The 19,580-nt window shown below is 53.4% G+C and overlaps 2 protein-coding genes across 2 annotated transcripts; one reads left to right on the plus strand and one right to left on the minus strand.

Moving 5' to 3' along the window:
* Positions 1-36: 36 nt before the first annotated feature.
* LSS (lanosterol synthase) lies at positions 37-8,553 on the minus strand. Its single transcript, XM_058028151.1, has 21 exons — positions 8,446-8,553; positions 8,233-8,371; positions 8,047-8,155; positions 7,535-7,656; positions 7,148-7,244; positions 6,278-6,413; positions 5,987-6,095; positions 5,570-5,688; positions 5,098-5,195; positions 4,963-4,990; positions 4,367-4,423; positions 4,113-4,184; positions 3,005-3,055; positions 2,721-2,870; positions 2,302-2,398; positions 2,018-2,123; positions 1,727-1,792; positions 1,242-1,322; positions 787-957; positions 405-483; positions 37-315 (listed from the first exon to the last, which is right to left on the minus strand). The coding sequence occupies exons 2-21, from the start codon at positions 8,309-8,311 to the stop codon at positions 124-126; spliced, it is 2,019 nt and encodes a 672-aa protein (XP_057884134.1). The 5' UTR covers positions 8,312-8,371; positions 8,446-8,553; the 3' UTR covers positions 37-123.
* Positions 8,554-13,390: 4,837 nt separating this feature from the next.
* On the plus strand, positions 13,391-15,887 carry S100B (S100 calcium binding protein B). Its single transcript, XM_058028152.1, has 3 exons — positions 13,391-13,443; positions 14,341-14,493; positions 14,957-15,887. The coding sequence occupies exons 2-3, from the start codon at positions 14,356-14,358 to the stop codon at positions 15,095-15,097; spliced, it is 279 nt and encodes a 92-aa protein (XP_057884135.1). The 5' UTR covers positions 13,391-13,443; positions 14,341-14,355; the 3' UTR covers positions 15,098-15,887.
* Positions 15,888-19,580: the final 3,693 nt, after the last annotated feature.

Raw genomic sequence — 19,580 nt, forward strand, 5'->3', positions numbered from 1 at the left:
CAGCAGTCCACATGCTAAGGTCAGCATGGAGATGTCCCACGCACCACACACCGCCATGGCCCCACGCAGACTCCAGATCCAAGACAAGTCCGGGGCCGTGGCATCCCCAGCAGTGTCCCATCTTCAAGCAGACAGGGCTCCCTGCCCCTCCTGGCCTGCCCCAGCCGAGGGGCTGGCTCTGGCTGGCAGCTGCCCAGCCAGGGGGCTCTGGGGATGCAGGCGGCAGAACCGCCCCAGCGTCCAGATGGGGAAGATGTTGCGGTACGCGGTGTAACTGATGGCACACGACTTGTTGAACACCCCCGCGATGTTCTCCTGGGAGACAAGCAGAGAGCAGGATGGCATGAGTGGCAGGGGACTGCTGATGCACGTTCAGGAACTTCTTGGAAAGACTTAAGATGTACCTGAGGCCAGTCCCCGTTGGGCAGCTGCTTATCCATCAACACTTTAATGCCCCTTTCCAGCACACTGATGTCAGGGTACCTACAAAGCGCAAGGGAAATGGAAGCATCTTTATCCAAACCACCTGCAAACCCTCATCCACGTGTCTGGAGAGCTCAACCACCTCCTGGCTGCCCTGAGCTTGCCCCAGGCATGCTGAGTGCTTTGGGAAGGGCTCCCCACAACCCCAAGACACTAAATATTATGAATATGGCACCATTTTCCCAGGCTGGAGGCCTGCCGTCATGATCAAAAGCTTTGTTTTGCACTGGGTCACACCAGCCAGGCCCAAGGCCACCCAGCCCAGTTTGATCTCTTTTCCCTGAGCACTGGGGCTACTCTTACCTGACAGCCATGAGCCCCAGCAGGGCCCAGCAGGTGTTGTGGATCTGTGACTCGGCACTCTGCACGTATGTGCGCTGCTCGCAGGACTCGAAATCCTCTCCCCACCCTCCATCTGCCATCTGCTTGGAGATCAGGAACTGGCAGGCCTGGGCCACCTCTTGGCACACAGTCCTGCAGGGATGGGGGCCAGAATCAAGATAGGACTGGGGACAGAGTGTATGGATGCCCACAGTTCTCAGCTGCAAAGAGAGCAGTGCCCATGGCTGGGACTGCCCTGAGTTTGAGGGTAAAGCAGCAAGTGCCCTGGCCATACTGCAGGCACAGGATTTGGGAGGAGCAGTCCCTGAGGCAGGACAGTCCATGCACAGCCAGGGATCCATCCAGCCCCACCACAGAGTCCTACCCTGGCCCAGGAGGTAGGGTAGGGGTAGGGCACCCAGACATTCCCTTCTCACCCGTTGTGGTATGTGTGCTGCATGCTGGCAAACGCCTCCAGACCAAACCAGGTGCCATAGGTGAAACAAACCCCCCAGCTCCTAGGAAGAAGGGGAGAGCAGCACTGTCAGGGGTGCAATGCCCCAGAGAGAGGCAGACTGCCACACAGCTGTGCTCACAGAAGAGCAGAGCCAGGCACAGAGCTGCAGCCTGCCTTCCCCTATGGCCCAGCCATGCCCAGTCCCACCAGCAGCTGCTCCCAGCTAACTCGAGTGTCGGCAGAACTGGGACCACAGCAGCTGGAACCACCCCAACCTTCTCTGGGTCTTGTACCTGTTCTATCTGGGCTGGAGGGAGAGTAACTGAGAGCAAAGCACAGCAGCTAGAGGAGGATCAGCCCTTCCTTTCCCTCCCACAGATCCTGCCAGCCAGGAACACTTGCCATGATGATCCCTCTCACACTGGGGCAGCCAGAAGAAAATGGGGTGCTGGGAACATCACCTACCCTTCCCAGGACCCATCCACTCGCTGCTTCTTGCGACAGAAATCCAGCCCCTTCTGCAGAGTCTCCCTGGACAGGAAAGAAGTCATCCACTTCAGAAGCAGCTCAAACTCAGTGTTTGCTTCACTGGGGGCTCCATCAGCCCCTCTGAGGCTTGGATGGGTCCCATTATTGGAGGGCACAAGAGACAAGAGCATGCAGACGGGCAACTCCATTGTTCAGGAGGCCATGGCAGTCAGCTTGGGAGAGTGAGCCTGCCTTCTCCCCTGCCCAGCTCCCATCTCAGTGCCTCACCTGATCTCCACAGCTCGGTGCTCAGGGAACTGGCTCTGGAAGTGTCTCAGTGCCTGCATGACAGCTGATGTGCATTCCACATACGTGTAGTCAATCATGATGTCACCTGGCAGCAGGCAATGGGTATCAGTGCCACAGCCCCTGTGTGGGCAAGCCTGCAGGCCAGCCACTGCCAGCCTGTCCCTGACCCAGGGCACACTGATCCCCTGCCAGGCACCCACAGGGCATGGTGAGCCCAGGCCACTCTGTCCCTTCTCAGTGGGCAGGACAAGCAAGCCCCTTACCAAACACCTCTGAGGGGTTCAGCAGCTCCAGTAAGTGGCCTCCTCGCTTGGTTTCATATGTGGCAAAGCCTCCATCTGGGTTCCTCATGCTCAGCAACTGCCCAGACAAGCAGAGAGGGGGTGGTACAACCTCATGGGCAGCACTACTCCAGTCTGGCCCTAAGCCAGCTGTGAGGATAAAGTGAGACCTACAGGTGTATGGGGCAGGCAGAAAACCCAGGTGCCAAACCACTGTGACAAAGCAAGCCCAACCTGGGCCATCACACGACATTAGGTGACACAGGCAGCTCTGAATCACAACAAGTGCTGCCACACCAGGCCTCACACTACCTCAGATCTAACCAGATCTAATACCAGATCGAACAATTCCTTGGGCCTTGGCTTCTCATGTGCCTTGGCTTCATTTTTGCAGCTCTTACCACATTCACAGCATCAAAGAGGCGCTCAGCAGGCACAGGCTTGGCTATGAAGGGACACTTCTCCTGCAGCAGCATTACTGCCTTCAGCCCCTCTGCTGTGCAGTCTGCCACGATCCAGCCGCAGTCCCGCGTGCTGAAGGGGAAGCCACCCTGGAAAAGGATCAGGTGGGCTTAGGCAGCAGGATCACTTTCCCTCAGCCACTCTGTTCTTGGAAGAGAGCAGGTGCTGCCCCTGATTCCTGTTCCCTCTGCCCAAATCCCTGCCCCAGTGCCAGCCATCGTACCTTGTTCATATGGCGGTAATATTTCTGGTAGTCAGGTGGGTTCTCGGGGATCTGCAGGAGACAAGAAACAAGTGAGGGCAGCCTGGAGGTGCCTGGCTGCAGGACCACGGGCTGAAACCATTGCAGGTGGTTTTTCCACGTGGAAGTGCACAGTACCTCCCTTTCACTGAGGGAAATAGACAGGAAAAAGGTCAGCTCTGGAGCAGGGAGAAATCACCTTTTTGCCTGATTTCAGCAAGTGTTGCTAAAGCCCCCTTTGGGAGCTTGCCTGCCAGGGAACCATCTGCTTTCAATGCAGCAGCACCACAAACAAGACCAGTGATTGCATATGTGTCACAGATATCTTTTATGAAAAATCCTTTCCTTAGGATTTTTCCTCCTGAGAAGCTGAGAAGCCTCAGGAACAAAATGTAAACAATGATTATCTGCTGCTGTGGAATGCAACAGGTGCATCTGGGACTGGCCCATGCTGGATGTTTCTAATTAATGGCCAATCACAGTGAGCTGGCTCAGACTCTCTGTCCAAGCCACAAGCCTTTGTTATCATTCCTTCTTTTTCTATTCTTAGCTAACCTTCTGATGAAACCCTTTCTTCTATTCTTTTAGTATAGTTTTAATGTAATATATATCATAAAATAATAAATCAGCCTTCTGAAACATGGAGTCAGATCCTCATCTCTTCCCTCATCCTCGGACCCCTGTGAACACTGTCACACATATGCATCAAGCTGTTGGTGACAATGACCCTCACCTTGAGCCCCTGCTGGCCTGGCCAGCAGAAGCTGAGCTCATACAGTCACTATCCAATGGTCCTGGGTTTCCCAGAATGATGCTTCAGGGCAAATAAGCCTAAGCTCTCAGTTTTCCAGCCTCTCTAAGCTTAGGCAGACAACTCAAGCAATCCTGAGCCTTGCTAAAGCCCTCTCCAAGCTTCAAAGATGGTTCCCTGAAAACAGGGAGTAGCAAACAGGAGGCTGGGCCTGGGACTTTGCTAGTCAGCCCTTCAGAAGCTCTCTTCAGAAGGCAACAGATGCATCCAACAGGGTTCTGAGCAACAGCCAGGCCTGCACAGGCAGTGTGTGAGACACCACTGACCAGCTCTGCTCACCTGGGAGAACTGCAGGAACCCATGGGCATTCTGGAGGCAGGAGGTGAATTCAGGCATCTCCTGGGCTTCTGCCTAGGAACAGAGATGCACAGAGAGCAGTCAGCAAGGGGCTGTAGCCAGCCATGTTACCCCAGCTCAGTCACAGCATGCCAGGCCAGAACAGAGCTCCAAGGGGCTGCACAGCAGGAGCTCTGGTACTTGGGGACTCATGAGCAGAGATCATTTTCCCAAGGTAGCACTGAAGGATGCATTACCTCCAGGAAGGCTTGGATGGCAAAAGCAGTATCCCAGAGCTGGGATCCATTTGTGCCCTGGAAGAGAGAAAATAGACAGTGAGAGGCAGGTGCTAGGAGCAGCCTGACCCAGCTGTGGGGACTATGGGACAGCACATCCCCCCAACAGCTCCTTCCTGTGTCATCCTGTGCTGGCACAGAGAGGACAGATGCAGCAGGTCAAGGAACAGCAGGGCAGCACAAAATGAGACAGCTGCTTCAGTCTGCTCTGTGTACAGCCAAGGCAGGACAGGTGGCTAGCATCAAGGAACAGCAGGACACAATGGCTCTGAGAAGCAAAGCTCAGCCCACACTGAGAATCGGGGCCCTGGCTTTCTCCTGCCCTTCTCCCAGGACTCATGAGGATGGATGGAATGCCACAGGGAGGCAAACTAGCAGGACAGACAGTACTCCCTCCTGGCACAGCTGGGGGAAATGACAGTGAGAAGGCCACCAGGCTCTAGAGGTGAGATGCCAGGAGCTCAGGCCTAGGATGAACACTCTATCCCATTACTCCACAGGCTGCCCCAGCACACCAGGGTCCCTTCAGTCACAGCTGAACTCCTACAGCACTTCACCTGCATCTTCATGCCATCGAGGCCCAGCCTGTGGGGGGAGAGAGCACAGTGTTGCAGCACAGGCACAGTGGGAGCACCAGGAGGCAAGTCAGAAGTCATGGTGTGCTGTGCCAGATGGACACACTCAGCCCTTACCAGAGATAGTCAGGGATCCTGGAAACATGCTCCTGGAAAGCTGGGGAGTCCTTCCCTTCCACAAACCAGCGAACCAGCATGTTGATTGTCTTGGAGATCTGCCAAGAGGAGCACTGTCACTGCTCTGGATAGAGCTTCTTCCAGCCCCAGAAACATACATCAACCCACTCAACACAAAGCCACCCAGAGGTTGTCTCGGCCTTGATGCCAATGTGACATCACCCAGCATAGCTGCGTTAGCAGGGCAGGTGCCATGAGATCATCTCGCTGGACCTCAAGGAGAGGTACCCCTCACCAGGGCCACAGCTGTCCCCATGCCCTCTGCATCTCCTGTGCCTTGCTGGCCTGAAGCTCTTGAGCATCAGGAGCAGGAGGAGTTGAGCAAGATTTGGTGATTAATACATGGCACACCTGCACAAGCTGGTCCTAGCAGAGCAAAGAGACACTACAGGGTTAAGAGCACGCGTCCTACCGGGCCGATGCTGATGCACTTGGTGAATCTGTCGTCAGCCTTGATGTGGTCGTACAGCTCGGTGACGGCTCGCTGCCGCAGGTGGGCGCTGTGGTGAGCTTCATACACGTTCATGATGGCTGCAGGAGAAGAAAGGGACATGCAGCGAACAAACCCCACCCCGTGCAGCCACATTCACTTGCTGTGGCAGGCTGCACCCCAACTCACACATCAACCATCGACCAACGACCATCGGCACGGAGCAAAGCTCTGCCCCAGAGTGGCCTGAGGACATGGGTACAAGGCCCTGCTGCTCTCAGGGAGGGAGAATGCCACGGATCACAACATTCCAGTCTCCATCCCAGCTGCAAGGTGTACACCAGTAGCAGGCAGTAGACCCTAAGGCCCCGTGTTCCTGGCAGCAGCCCCTGCACTCACCGTAGGCAGCAGCCAGCAGCCAGCTGTGCGGGGTGTACACGTCGCAGGCAGCCACGTTGTTCCTCTGTGCTGGCCAGTCTATGCTGCCGTAGTCCTGCACGTACAGCTCCTGCAGGAGACAGCAAAGGGCAGCCTGGCCAGCCAGGAGCAGCACCGGGGCAGGCACTGCTGGCAGCTGCCTCAGACACCGTGCAGCTTATGAGAGGCTGGCTCACAGGAGCATGGCCAGCACAGCAGCTGGCCACAGAGCCACGTGTCCCTGTCACAGTGGGGCATCAGCTCCCTCCTTACCTGCCTCAAGCTCCGTATGAGCTCGTCCTCCTCTGCTGACAGACGCTTGGCATAGCAGTAGCTCATGGGAAGGTAAACCTGGCGGCAGTGACACCAGAGCCGCGACGGATGCGCTGGAAACCACGTGGGAAGCAGCCTGGTTGCAACAGAGAAAGTGCTGCTCTGAGGAACAGGGAAGGCCAAGGGCCACTGGAGAGATGTTGTGTGGAATGCCCAGAGCAGGGCAGCCTTTCCTTGTCTCCTGCACTAGGGGATATACACACAGCCTGGCCCTGCTCGGATTCCCCCTCCTGACACCCGATACTCCCAGCTGACACAGGGCAGGGAGGACCTCAAGCTCAAAGAGGAAGGAGAGATGCTAGTTGGGACACACATGGGACACTGAAGGCAGAGGACTGCACTGATAGTTAATGGCATTTGCTGACAAAGCACCAGCAGCCCTTGGTACTGTGCAGCCCCCAATTTCCTCCAGACACTTCCCCTCTCTGACACCCAGCAGCCCTCTGAGTATTCAGAGAGGGTACAAGCAAGGGTTTCGGGCTGGCAGCCTCACATGTGGCTGTCCCTTCCTGCTAGGGCCCAGTTCTGGCTGCTGGAAGATACTGGTGGCAGGCAGGGAGCACATGAATGTGTTAGGGACCCTGTGGGAAATGCTAACAGGGCTGTGCTCTGGCATCTCCCTTGGATGGAGTGTTCAGTGCTATCCACCTGGCCTGCTGCTGGCTGCCAGCTGACAAGCAGCCTGAGCACCTCCAGTTCCTGGCTGTAGCTGGAGTTCCCAGCCATCACCAGCGCCTGGCACAGTTCTGGGTGCAGGCTGGTGGCAGGACTGACACTAGATCCTCTCTCCTCAGTGAGGGGGGCACATACCACATCTCTGGGAGAAGCGTGTTGATTCCCTCCCAGCTGTAAACGTTCAAGACAGCCAGCCAAAACTTGCCCCAGGAAGGGATTCCCACAGCACCTCCTGCACAGAACAGTAGCAGCTTTCAGGGTTAACACAGCCATGCCAGCTCCCAACTTTCTTCCCCGTGTTTGAGAGCACACTACTCAGGCTGGGATACATGTCCCAAAGCAGGGCAAGCAGGTAACGGCACAAAAATGCAACACAGCTTCCCATCATTAAATGAAAATGCAGTTGCCATGAAAGGCAAGTATGAACAACAGTTCTTCCACTGCCTGGCAGCCCCCAGTGCTCCATGCAGCCCCCAGGTGTGGCCAGACCTCTGTCAGCAGTGCACCAGCCCCCTGGCTGACCTTTGCTGTGCAGGTTGACACGGGCCCGCACAACGTCAGGGTCATCTGGCCCGAGCCCCAGGATCCTCAAGGCTACGTAGTTGAGGGCTGTGCCAAACACTGTTGATTTATCTTCCACGTGTCTGTCAAGGGCATACACAGAAACACCACATCCATTAGTCAGCTACTGCCATTAGCCAGACACAGGGCTGTCTTTGCTAGGGTGAAGCGGGATGCCAGAGGTGACTTTGGAAAAGAAGGACCTGACTAATACAGGAATAAACATTTTTCTCTGCACTACCTTGTCACACATGATGTTTTGGGATAAAGTGCCCCAGAGATGTGGCCAGACTTGATGCTATGGCCACCTCTGTGACCAACAGTGTATGGGAAGTGCTGTACAAGCAACTCCAACCACCCACAGCTCTCACACGTGCTGAGTCCCCCTCCCTGAGCCTGGGCAGGTCTGACAGCAGCTCCAAATCCTGCCCCTTGGAGCTGCCATCACCCAGAGAAGCATCCTTGGTACTCACAAGCCCCAGCCTCCGTCCGGGAGCTGCACAGAGCGCAGGTAGCGCACCATCTCCTTCCGGAACCCCTCGGGCAGCTGGATTTTGGCCGTGTGGCAGGTGATGAGGAGACCTGGAGGACCAGACAGGGCGGCACTGTAGAGAGCCGAGCCGCAGGGCACTCACCCCCGGGCAGGTGCCCAGGCTCACCTGGCAGCAGGAACAGCGGCCCGCCGTAATCGCCCGCCCAGTGCCCATCCTCGGCCTGCAGTGCCGCGTAGAACCGCATCCCGTTGCGGGCCGCGTCCCGGGCCGAGCCGGCCGCCGGCAGCGTCCGCAGCGTCGCGCCCTGTGGGGAGACAGGGGCACCTCAGCGGCGCGCCCCGGGCACGGCCCCGCCGCCCCGGCCCGGGCCCCCCGCACCGTGTCCAGCCCGAGGCTGTGCTGCTCCAGCGCCGTCTGCGCTCGCCGCTCCGCCACATCGCCTTCGCCATCGCCCAGGTAGCGCCACAGCTGCCGCCCACCTTCGCAGCGCAGCCGCCAGGCCGGCAGCTCCGTGGCCGCCGCCGAGCGCCGAGGGCCGCCGCGCCGCCGAACCGCCCTGCGGGACACGGGCACCGTGAGCCGCGGCCGCCACCCCGCTCCCGACCCCACCGCCGGGATCCACCCACTGCCCCCCGCTCTCCATCCCAGCGCCGGGACTCACATGCCGTCCGCCGCCATCGCCGCTACCGATCCCAGCACCGGGGCCGCGCCGGCTGGGCCCACATCGCCTCACGGCCGGCAGCCAATGGCGGTTCCCGGCCCGCCCCGGCCGGCCCCCGGCCCGCCCCGACCCGCCCCATCTCCCGGCCCGGCCCGCCCCGGCCCGCCCCATCTCCCGGCCCGGCCCGCCCCATCTCCCGGTCCCGACCCGCCCCATCTCCCGGCCCGGCCCGCCCCATCTCCCGGCCCGGCCCGCCCCATCTCCCGGTCCCGACTTGCCCCATCTCCCGCCCCGGCCCGCCCCATCTCCCGGTCCCGACCCGCCCCATCTCCCGGTCCCGACCCGCCCCATCTCCCTGCCCCGACCCGCCCCATCTCCCGGTCCCGACCCGCCCCATCTCCCTGCCCCGGCCCGCCCCATCTCCCGGTCCCGGCCCGCCCCATCTCCCGGCCCCGGCCCGCCCCATCTCCCAGTCCCGACCCGCCCCATCTCCCGGTCCCGGCCCCAGCCCGCCCCATCTCCTCCCGTCCCCTCCTGCCATGGGACGCCACCCCGTCAGTTGCCGGGACTCGACTTCTCACTCCCGCTCCGTCTGCCCGAGGCACAGGAATGCCATCCCCCTCACAGACCCCGACAGCCGAGCCGTCCCTTTGGGTGACAGCGCCAGCCCCTGGAACGACTGTCCCCGCCTCCGTGCCTCCCCGAAGTCCAGGCGTGTGGTTTCCATCGTTAATGGAAATAAAAAAAACAACGCCGGCCCAGATGACAACGCCAGGAGATGTGTCAGGGAGCGGTGCCAGCCGTGGGCACAGCGCACCCTGACTTGGTGTGCCCACGCTCCTGTGCCCCCGTCCTTCTCCACTGCTGACTCAGCATCCCCAGCTCTGCTTTGCCGGGTGTCAGGCACTCTAAACACCGGGGCCCGGCCCGGTGGGGAGGGCTGTGGCTGGCAGGGCTGACACCAATAAAACACCGTGTTGTGCTCTACAGGTGAGTCAGGTACTCTCACTATGAACCCTGCCCTGGTCCCTCCAGCACCATCCGGGGGTGTCACCTTCATGCAGGTAATGCCGTGGGACAGCAGTCCATGAGGAGATGGCAGAGCTCCTCCTATCCGCTCCCAGTGACACGTCCCCATCTCTCTCCTGACACCCATCACTGCCTTCCCAGGCCAGTGAGCAAGAGAGTTTCAGCCCTTCAAAGCCCCTTGGCTAAAGAAGGCTCCCCAAAAGGAGGCACACAGGGATTGTAAATCCCAGATGCTGTACTTGCTGTTGGAAGGACTGGGTGGACATTTAATATACACTTGTTTAAATGGAGTGATAAATTCCTTTCAGCCTTTCACAGTGACCTGGTTTCTCTCCTCCCACAGAGGTGGCACCAGACCGAGTTAAACTGGCAGAAAAGCCCCTCCATATCTGTGCAGTGCCCAGGGACAAAAGAGCTACTCACAAATGTGGCATCCATCAACACCCCAGGACAGAAAAATGACTATTAATACTTCAATAATCATTAATACTTACAATATTCAGTAGAAGTTTAATTTAAAGTACTCCTCTTCTAACAAACAGGTCTTCACTCATGCCCAGAATAACGTCAGGGATTATCTGGAGAGGATACAGTGAATTTATTTGAGAATTAAAGAATTAATTTTGTATTTATTTCATAAACTAGGCAAAAGCAAAAATGTTTTTTGGATGTGTCTGGACTTCCCCTGGAGTGAGAATGGATGGGGATAATATCTTTGACTTGTGGCTGATCCCACTGGTCCTCGGTAGGGAGAGCTGTGCTGCTTCTCTTGCACAGTTCATATGAACAGAGAGAACTCCAGCAGTTCAGTGAAATGGGTCTTGTATTTGAGGGTTAATAGTCTATTTATTTTTGGGTTTAGAAAAAAAAATTGCCATGATGACTCTGCCTGAAATGAGGTTAATTAAAGTATCCACTTGTCTATGGGTGCCAAAATCTTAAGATAATTTATGGTAATATTTACCTAAGGGGAGTGTGATGGAGGATGAACACCTTGGTTTTATTTTTATGTCTCTAAACAGGAGACCTGCACCAGACATTTTTACTAATTGCCACATTCCTGTTACTTAGGCATTGTTTTCATCCGTGTTTTTCTGTGTCTGAACCTGAGCTGGATTCAGCCAGCTTGCAATTCATCTTGGAATTGCAAGCTTGATTCACCTCTGGCTGCTGTGTTGTTTAGGTGCTAGGGAACCTGCTCCCTGCAAAGCTGCTGTGTGTGCTCGCACTGAGAGTGCAGCCCTGCAGAGGCACAGGCAGTTTCTTCCCCCTCCCACCCAAATTCCTCTGCTTTCATGACTTTTTTTGTCCCAGTTCAATGACCGCTGGCGTTTGTCTCATGGTCTGGCAGAGCCTGGCGCCACACACACCCGAGAGACAAAGAAATAAGCTGTCTTTTCTCCTGGAATGAGGAGCCCACATTGTGAGGGAGACAGGCAGAGGGCTCAAGTGTTTTGCTCAGCCTTGGGCACTGAAAAATGCCCTTGCTTCTTTAAACATATCAGCCCAAAGCTCTGACCCTGAGGAAAGGAGCCCCAAGGCTGCACCCTCCTGTTCGAAGATCAGAACATGAATTTTAAAATAACAGAAGCAGCTCTTTGGGCAGCACTGGAAGCACAGCTCACAGCCCCACACTCATATCCAGACCTCCTGGATTGTCACAGGCTGGGTTAGGGATGATCCAGGCCAGGAGAGCAGTCTTTGCAAAGGATATGATCCTGGACAAGGATCAGGAAAGTCTCTTGGAGCTGCTCATTAGCAGAGGCAGAGGAGGGTCAAGGTTTCTTGTGTTCACATCTGATCCTGCTGCTCCTTCCCATCCTATCAGGACATCATTCCAGATCATTACCTGTAAAATACAGGAGTCAGAATGATTTGGGGGGAAATGGACAGCAAAAACTACCAGGAAAGAGAATTTCAAGACTCTTCATGTTTTGATCTGTCAAATGCATGGTTTTCTGTTCCATTTTAAGGCAAGGTCACTTTCCAGAATGACATCAGAATATGGTTTAAGGAGATGGGCTAGGACCTTGTCTCTGACTAGAAAAGGTTTGCTTTAATGCATTTCTTGGCTGAGGACTGAGCTAGAGATCTACCAGATCAAATTGCTACCAACAGAAAAATGCTGTGTCTTTCCTGCTGACAGAGAGCCCCATTTATAGCCAGCTCTTACAGGAATGCAAGTCCTCTTGGAAAAAATCAAATAGTGCAAAATTGCTGACAAACTACCTCCACACTAGAAACTACCTAAAAGCATCCCTGCTGTCCCTGCTAGTCCCACCAGAGCACAGATAACTGCAAACTGTAGTTTGCAATGCCCTAAATGCAAGAATTTCAGTGGTCAGGCAAATATTTAGAGTCAACATACTCAACCTGAATGCCAGGGAAATTACTTTTCCCCAAACCAGTGTTTGAGCCTGTTACAAAAACTTTCATGAGGTAATGTAAGGAAATTATCAAGGTAGATGGGGTTTTTTTACACCAGTATGTGAAAAATTTTTTAAAATAACATGGTCAGTGGTATATCTGTAGACCTGGGAACACAGGAACTTGCCAAACTGCTAGGGAATATGTTTGTCCAGCAACAGGGTTTAGATAAAAGTGCATTTAATGCCAGTTCATGGTGGCCACTGGGGTTGGCAGGAGACATGTGAATAAGTTTTGTATCAAGACCCCATTTAAAAAGAAATAATTTAAGTTTGAGATAACTTTTCAAAGTTTCTAAAAAGAAAAGATATTTTTTCCAGTGTGAATCAGTGTATGTACAATAACTCATCTTTTTTCCTGAATTTTGCATGTTGATTTACACTTCCCTTCTCAGAATTGGTTCAAAATATTTGCAGTTTCACTTGTCTCTGGTGTTAGGCAGATATTTCTTGAACAGTTCAACATTTCTTGAACAATACACAGAAAAAAGTATAAATCTTATGCTCACACTGACAGCAAAATATATTTTCATTGATGCTTTCACTCCCATGGTATAAATGGTTTTGCACAAGCAGCAATGGTTTAATTTTGTTGGGTGGTATATTTGGTGAAGCTGAGTGAATTGAAATAATCTTATTTCCCTGTCTGGCCTGACTCTACAATCTTAAAACAGTAGAAAGCAGAAAAAGTGTGTTCAATATTAATAGCGTGCAGTAAACAGAGTGACAAGATCAGACACACAAGGAATTGCTATTTTTGCATACTACTCACTGTTCAGAGCGGAACAGCAGCTTTAAAGAAAGCATTCACAGAATATTCTGTGTTCTGTGGATCAAATGAACAGAGAGTAGGAACTCTGTCTTTGAAAAATATGAACAAATAAATGGCACCATAATAGATTTATTTGCAATGTGTAGCAGCTGAGTCTAGGGACGATCTCCGTTTACTGCAATACATTTTGAAACGGGATAAATCCCTACGTACTTATAAAACTGGCAGACTGTAACTGCAGTAGCAGCAGGTAGAAAGGAAAACAAGTGGAACCAGCGAAGCAGGCGGAGTTTCCCTGTCCCAAGGGCGGCTTCCCGAGGGCTCCCGTGCGCGCTGGGTTCGCTCCCCGCGGGCGGCTCTGCGGAGCGGGCACAGCGCCCGGCCCGGACACCCCGCCCCGGCCCCGCGGCCATAAGAGGGCAGCGATCGCCGCCGGGGTGCCTGGCCCCGCCGCATCGCCGAGCCACAGCCCCGCCGGCAGCACGGAGGTGAGAGCGGCCGGGGATGGCTCTGCCCGGGGGGTGGTGGGTGCTGGCAGGGCAGAATCACCGCTCCGCATCGCCTCTGCTCTGGACACTCCTCAGCCTTGCGGACGGGCTGCAGGCAGGGCTGCTGCATGGAAAGGGTATTTTTGTTAGGATGTTTTCTGCCCTGTCTGGTAACAGTCTTTCCGTTCGGGTACTGAGTGCTGAGCGGGGGAGGACATCAGCTGTGGGATCAGATTCAGTAGCTTGTGGTGGAGAAACAGGAGCCAGGTGGCAGGGCAGGAGACATTTACCGATGGGATATGAACAAAGTGAGTGCCGGGCAATAAGGCTTCTTTATTTTCCCAGCCTTTGGGCTGGCAGCTCTCCCCCTCAACCAAGGATATTAGAGTCTCTTTGGTTTGTCCGTTTGTGAAGTCTGCAGGGAATGCTGCAAGCTGAATTATTATCATATCCCATGAAGGTCTCCAGACCAAGTGTGGGAGAGGGAGGTTCGGGAGGTGCTCATTTTGACCTGCTGGCACTCATCAAAACCGGTTCGTACCAGGCTCCCCTCACTGCTGGGCTGGAGACAGGGCTGCAGGCAGAGGCACAGCCGAGGGGACCTGTGACAGCAGGGACAGCAAAACCTTGCTGAAGCTCCGGAGCTGACCCCATGCCTGCCCCTCTCCTCATCCTGTGGCTCTGCTGTCTTTGGGAGCCCCTGGCAGCAGAGTTTTGGTCTCTCACGACCTTCCCCCAAAGCCAGAGCTGCTGCCAGCGCCTCCCAGCAGAATGCCCTGAACGCAGGTCCGACCTTGCTGATCCATGGGCGGAGCCCGGGGTGGCCATGCTTCCCAATCAATGGGAATTGCTGCAGCTTGCCCAGGCTGGTGCTCCCACCATCCCCTCTGACCTCAGGGCCGCGCCACGACCATGTCTGAGCTGGAGAAGGCGATGATCGCCATCATCGAGGCCTTCCACCAGTACTCCGGGAAGGAGGGAGACAAGCACAAGCTGAAGAAATCCGAGCTGAAGGAGCTCATCAACAACGAGCTGAGCCACTTCCTCGGGGTAAGCACTGCCCTCCCGGCAGCCTGGCTGGGCTCAGGGGCCATCCAACAGCCCTGCACTCCCCCAGCTCTGTCCCCCACGGGAAGCCAGCACAGGTGAAGAGGTTTATTTACACACCAGGACATTAAATCCTTTGCCCCAGCTCCACAGAGCAGCAGGATGAGGGGAACAGCCTATATGGCAGACTGGGGTGTGGGTTGGATAGTAGGGAAATGACCTTCCCTGACACGGGGGGCAGCCTTGCCCCAGGGGGCTCAAATGTCCCTTCCTGGCAGCACAGCTGTGGCTGCAATTCCCCAGGGCACAGGACAGTGCCCCACCAGCCTGGGAACAGCCACAAGAACTTTGGGATGTGTCTGAGCATGGATTCAGCCATGAGAGTACTTGGGAAATGGGGACATGTTACTGTCTGGGCCTTGCTGTGGTCCTCCCTAGCTTTGGCTGCCTGTTTCTATCCCCTCAGGAAATCAAAGACCAGGAGACTGTGGACAAAGTCATGGAGGCACTGGACAGCGATGGGGATGCAGAGTGTGACTTCCAGGAGTTCGTGGCCTTCATTGCTATGGTCACTACTGCTTGCCACGAGTTCTTTGAGGAGGAGTGAACTGGGGGGAAGCAGGTGAGCCCCTTCTGCTCATGCTGGAGAGAGGCAAGGCAGCATTGCTCCTCCAGGAAAAGGACTGGCTGTCATTACAGACACCTTAGAATTCAGCTTGTGCTAGACTTAAGCAGCTTATTAAAAGTGCTGTGGCTTTGTGAACAAGAAACACTTGTGTGGCTCAGGAGAGGCTGTTGGCTGGTGCCCACTGGGCTGGGTGCAGTGAGAGTGCCTTGCCTCAAGCTCCCTCCCTGCTGTTTTAAATCAGGAATGTGCATGGGGCTAGAAGCAGAGGGATGCTGTGATCCAAGCTTGTGAAGGAAAAAAGGAAATTCAAGGGTTGAGGGAAGAGGTGATGCAGAGGGGTTGGATTTGGAATCTTGCTGCTGAGCCCACTGGCCTGAACAGAAGGCTCCCAGTGATTCCTGTGGGCTCTGGGCATGGCATTAGAAACCAGCTCCTGTCCCATCACAGGTGCTCAGCAGAGCCCAGCCATTTCTTGGTACATTGAGACACCCTTGGCTTGCCAGGCAAAGTGTAACAATCTAAAAGCATAACCATCTGACAGCTCAGGCTTTCACTTGTTGATCAATCCTGCTTTAGCAGCTGGCAGAACTGGAAGCAGCAGCATATGAGGCTCCTGCACTGGGGTCAGCTCCTGGCCTGGGATATGCCTTGACAAGGTGTCCAGGCTCAGTCAGAAGGGAAGTGGCAGTGGCTCAGTGTGACCACAGACCAGGCACAGCCTGCTGATTGTGTGGAAATGACAAGGAATAAAATGTTGGTTTGGCCTCTGGTGAGAAATGTGTCCTTTTGTGCCAGACTGCTCTGCACTGAGAGAGAAAGGCTGGGGAATCAGGCCTGAAGCACTGCTACAGCTCATGCCCCGGGGTTCTCGTTGGGCACTGACCCCTCTTCCCTTCCCTGGTGTCATTGTGACTGGCCAGACAACCTCCTCTGGCACCAGCACGAGTTCCAGCTGGCTGCCCACACTGCCAGCTGTACCTGCCAGGACACAGAAACACAGGGGCTCTCTGCAGGATGTCACTGCTGCTACTGGGGACAGCCAGGGGCTTGCAGTGCTGAGCCCTTGCAAAGCCTCAGCTAAACCCAGAACAACCTCCCAAGGCCTGAGCTTCTGCCTTTCCAGTCTGCACCTGCCATCCAGCTCAGCAACACCCATGAGCTGGACCTTCCTGCAGCTCCAGCAGTGACAGATTCACAGCAAAGATGCTCTCAGATGCTACTGGTTTTACCTCATTCCACAAATGATAATGGTTTTATGCACAAAATGACATCTTTGGCCAGGGACCATCTTGCTGTTCTCACCAGCCTCCCCCAGGTTGTGCAAGGGGATGCTCAGGCAGAGCCAGGCCCATAAGAAGATGCCATTGTCTGCAGTGCTTTTAAACACAAAACACATTTTGCAGGATCAGTTCTTGTTTGTTTCCTCAATCTACTGTCAGAACAAATGGTTTCTCTAAGTACCTCACCTCTCTTGCCTTTTCAAACAAAACACTTCTTTTAAAGACTACAACTTAAATTACTTCCATAAACAAGGATCTAAGTAAAAGCAGGTGGTTTGGCCAGGAACCCATGAAAGTCTGGGTTAAAAAATGCAGATGACATGAAAAAACCTCTCAGGGCTCCTTTCCAAGATGGAATGCCCTGTAAGCACAGTGTTCTGCACACTGTGAGCTGAGTGTGGGCCCAGCAGTCCGACCCATTGCTGCACCTCAAGAAGTGTTTGCATTGAACTTGGTGTCAGAAAAAGGAACCACTTGGGAGCAATGCTGATGCAGCACATCATTTTGTCTAGATAAAAGTTAATCCAAACACCCTACCTCCCATAAGCCACATTGCAAGAGGGACAGGAAGAGTTCTTTTTGGAATTTTTTTACAGGCTTTCCAAAATGCTGCAGCTGTTAGAAGTGACAGAACTTAAAAAAAATGAATGGTTTTATTCAATTTTGTTTTAATTAATCAGAACCAGTATATTAATTATAAGCAGTACATTAGTCTTGTATCATTTAAAGCCAGCATTTAGCAAAGTTGTCTAAAGTTACTTTTATGGGAACACAGCTTGGGAAAATTTCTGACACATTAAGTTTTGATAAACTAAGTCTGATATGCTTCAATGAACAAGGCCTGGGAGATAAAGATGTATTGTTGAAGCTGGACATCTGGAATGCAGAATTTAGGGACTACAAGGACATTTTGCAGAAACCAGTAGAGACTAACAAAGACTGTGTCTGTGTGTTGAAAAGTCCTTACTGGAGAAAACAGATACTAAAACCCCTAAAAATATGGACTGATTAGCATGAACAGTGAGGAATCAATAACTAATAGAGGACTGTATACTAAGAAATGAAATATAATTATGCAATTTGGAACCAATGAACATTAATTTGTTTGCTAAAAATGTAGCAATAGGTGGAAAAGTTTTGTATCTGTGCCTGTGTAGAGGCTGGAATTTTGTCAGCCATTTACAAACCCTGGCCAGGAATAAAGAACTGCCTCACTCTCCAGCACTACAAAGACACTATTAGAGGACATGAAGAACACATTTTTGTCCTTGCACATTTTTCTGTATGAGACATCTATCCAATCTTCAGTCCTTGCGAGGCTGCAATGTGCATGGTGGTACTTTGAGCTGAAAAGGACTGTGCAGAGAGCACTGTGCTTCTTGAAGGTTTTTAAAGAGAGGGGGCTTCCCCTTGAATGTGGTTCAAATGCAGGTTTCCAAAAGTTTAGACAGCATTTCACAAGTCTCAGGGGCAAATTCAGGGCAAGCTTGTTGTCCTGGCACAGTTGTCTGAGCCGGGCGCAGCGTCCCGGCTGTGAAAGGAGCGCGGCTGCCACTGGCCTGCCAGCTGAATTCCCAGTCCTAAGCTGGCAGTCTTGAGGGTGAAGTTAAACAAGAGCTACTTGTGCTGCTACCTGTTCCTCTTCCAGCCCCTCTGTGGGAACACCTGTGCCTACCTTGAGGCTCTGAAATCCAGAGAATACAATGGCAGAGGCAGCAGAGAAGGGAAGGACAGAGTGCACCGGTGAGTTTGATGTGGTTTATGTGCAGCAAGGGGAAGGTGCAGCCCTGCACTGGCTTTTACTTCTAGAGCCTTTTTCTATGAGAGCAGCTGCTGGACTTTGCAATGAAGATGTGAGAGTGAAAAAAGTGATGGCAAGTCTGTCTGGGAAAGGAGATACAGAGCATTGTGTGCAGTTTAAATGCTGTTAATAAAAGAAGGAGGTACTTTGACAACATCTTCTGTCTTGACGCTTCCATCTCTGTGACCTCTAGCTGCTTGGACACAGTGACATTGAAAGTATGTGAAAGTGACTGTGCTGTGAATATCGGTTTTCACAGGAAGAGGGTAGGTTGGCAAATGCCTTCTGTCCTGGCACATCTGTCAGTCAGAACTGCAGCTGGAAAAGCTTTACTCTAATGACGGACTCAGCCACTTTGAGAGAACGTGCTGATGCTATATATATAATTTAGGAGGAAAATGTTCATCACCAGCGTGTTTTTGTCCAGCTTACAGACTGCAAAGGAACTACAAAGGCCAGCAGTGGCTTTTTGTTGTAGAACTTTTCCTTTGCGAGCAGCTGCTGGACATTTTGAAGGAGTCTGGGATCTGTGAGAGATAGAGTGCAAGATGGCACACAGATCTTGAGGGAAAGTGCATATCTCCAGGGAGCTGGATGCAGCTCAGTGGGTGTGAGTTACATGTTGAGCAGCTGGTGGCACAGAAAACGTTCTAAAAGGAAGAGGTGCTGCAATTGCCTTTTCTTTTGCAGCCCATGAACTGCACAGCCAACACAACCACACGATGGCGCGGTTGACTCACAAAACAAGGACACACCCCGGCCTCGAAACCACCCCCAGGACAGAGCCGAGTCAGAAACGGCCCTGCTCTCAAATCAGCTCTGTCAGGACAAAAGGGTTTGGCTCATCTTCCCGTTCCAAGGACAAACTCTTCTTTGCAGCACATTCAAATGGCAACATGAACTCCTCTGCCCTAACAAGCCTTTTCACTCTCACAGAGTCTGGTAACAAACTTGAAAACATCTGCCAAAATCAGGGCTCACGAAAGTGTCAGTGGAGAAAGCTCTTTGCTGCCTACAATTTCAACTGCCCCCATCAAACTACAAACACATCCCTGCTATAGCCCCTTTCCTTCTCAGCTCTAGGTACCATCTTAAGCCTTCAGTCTCACAGAGTCAGGATCCAAATGGGATGGCACCAGGGACTGCTCACACACTAAAGCTACAACGACAAAAACTCAACAGCTTGGCATCTGCATTCCCACTGACTGTTCAACAGCTCTAACTCAGAGAACTTGGGAAAAGCCTTTAAATTCACTGAGACCACCCAAAGTGCCCATCCAAATTTGCTTTCTTTGCCAAAGAGAGGAACTAGAAACCCATCTCAAAAGAAATGGCATCCTCTGCTCCAAAATCCAAAACATCCAGGGACTGATCCCCTACA

Source organism: Melospiza georgiana, chromosome 7, assembly GCF_028018845.1.
Source record: "Melospiza georgiana isolate bMelGeo1 chromosome 7, bMelGeo1.pri, whole genome shotgun sequence".
Taxonomy (NCBI): Eukaryota; Metazoa; Chordata; class Aves; order Passeriformes; family Passerellidae; genus Melospiza; species Melospiza georgiana.

Bases quoted from the DNA above. Each gene is read 5' to 3' on its own strand.
- S100B (XM_058028152.1), top strand. From the start codon at position 14,356: ATGTCTGAGCTGGAGAAGGCGATGATCGCCATCATCGAGGCCTTCCAC. The intron at 14,494-14,956 runs GTAAGCACTGCC...CTATCCCCTCAG, and splicing joins AGCTGAGCCACTTCCTCGGG to GAAATCAAAGACCAGGAGAC.
- LSS (XM_058028151.1), bottom strand. From the start codon at position 8,311: ATGCGGTTCTACGCGGCACTGCAGGCCGAGGATGGGCACTGGGCGGGC. The intron at 8,156-8,232 runs GTGAGCCTGGGC...CTGGTCCTCCAG, and splicing joins GCCGCTGTTCCTGCTGCCAG to GTCTCCTCATCACCTGCCAC. The intron at 2,124-2,301 runs GTAAGGGGCTTG...GCCTGCTGCCAG, and splicing joins GAACCCCTCAGAGGTGTTTG to GTGACATCATGATTGACTAC.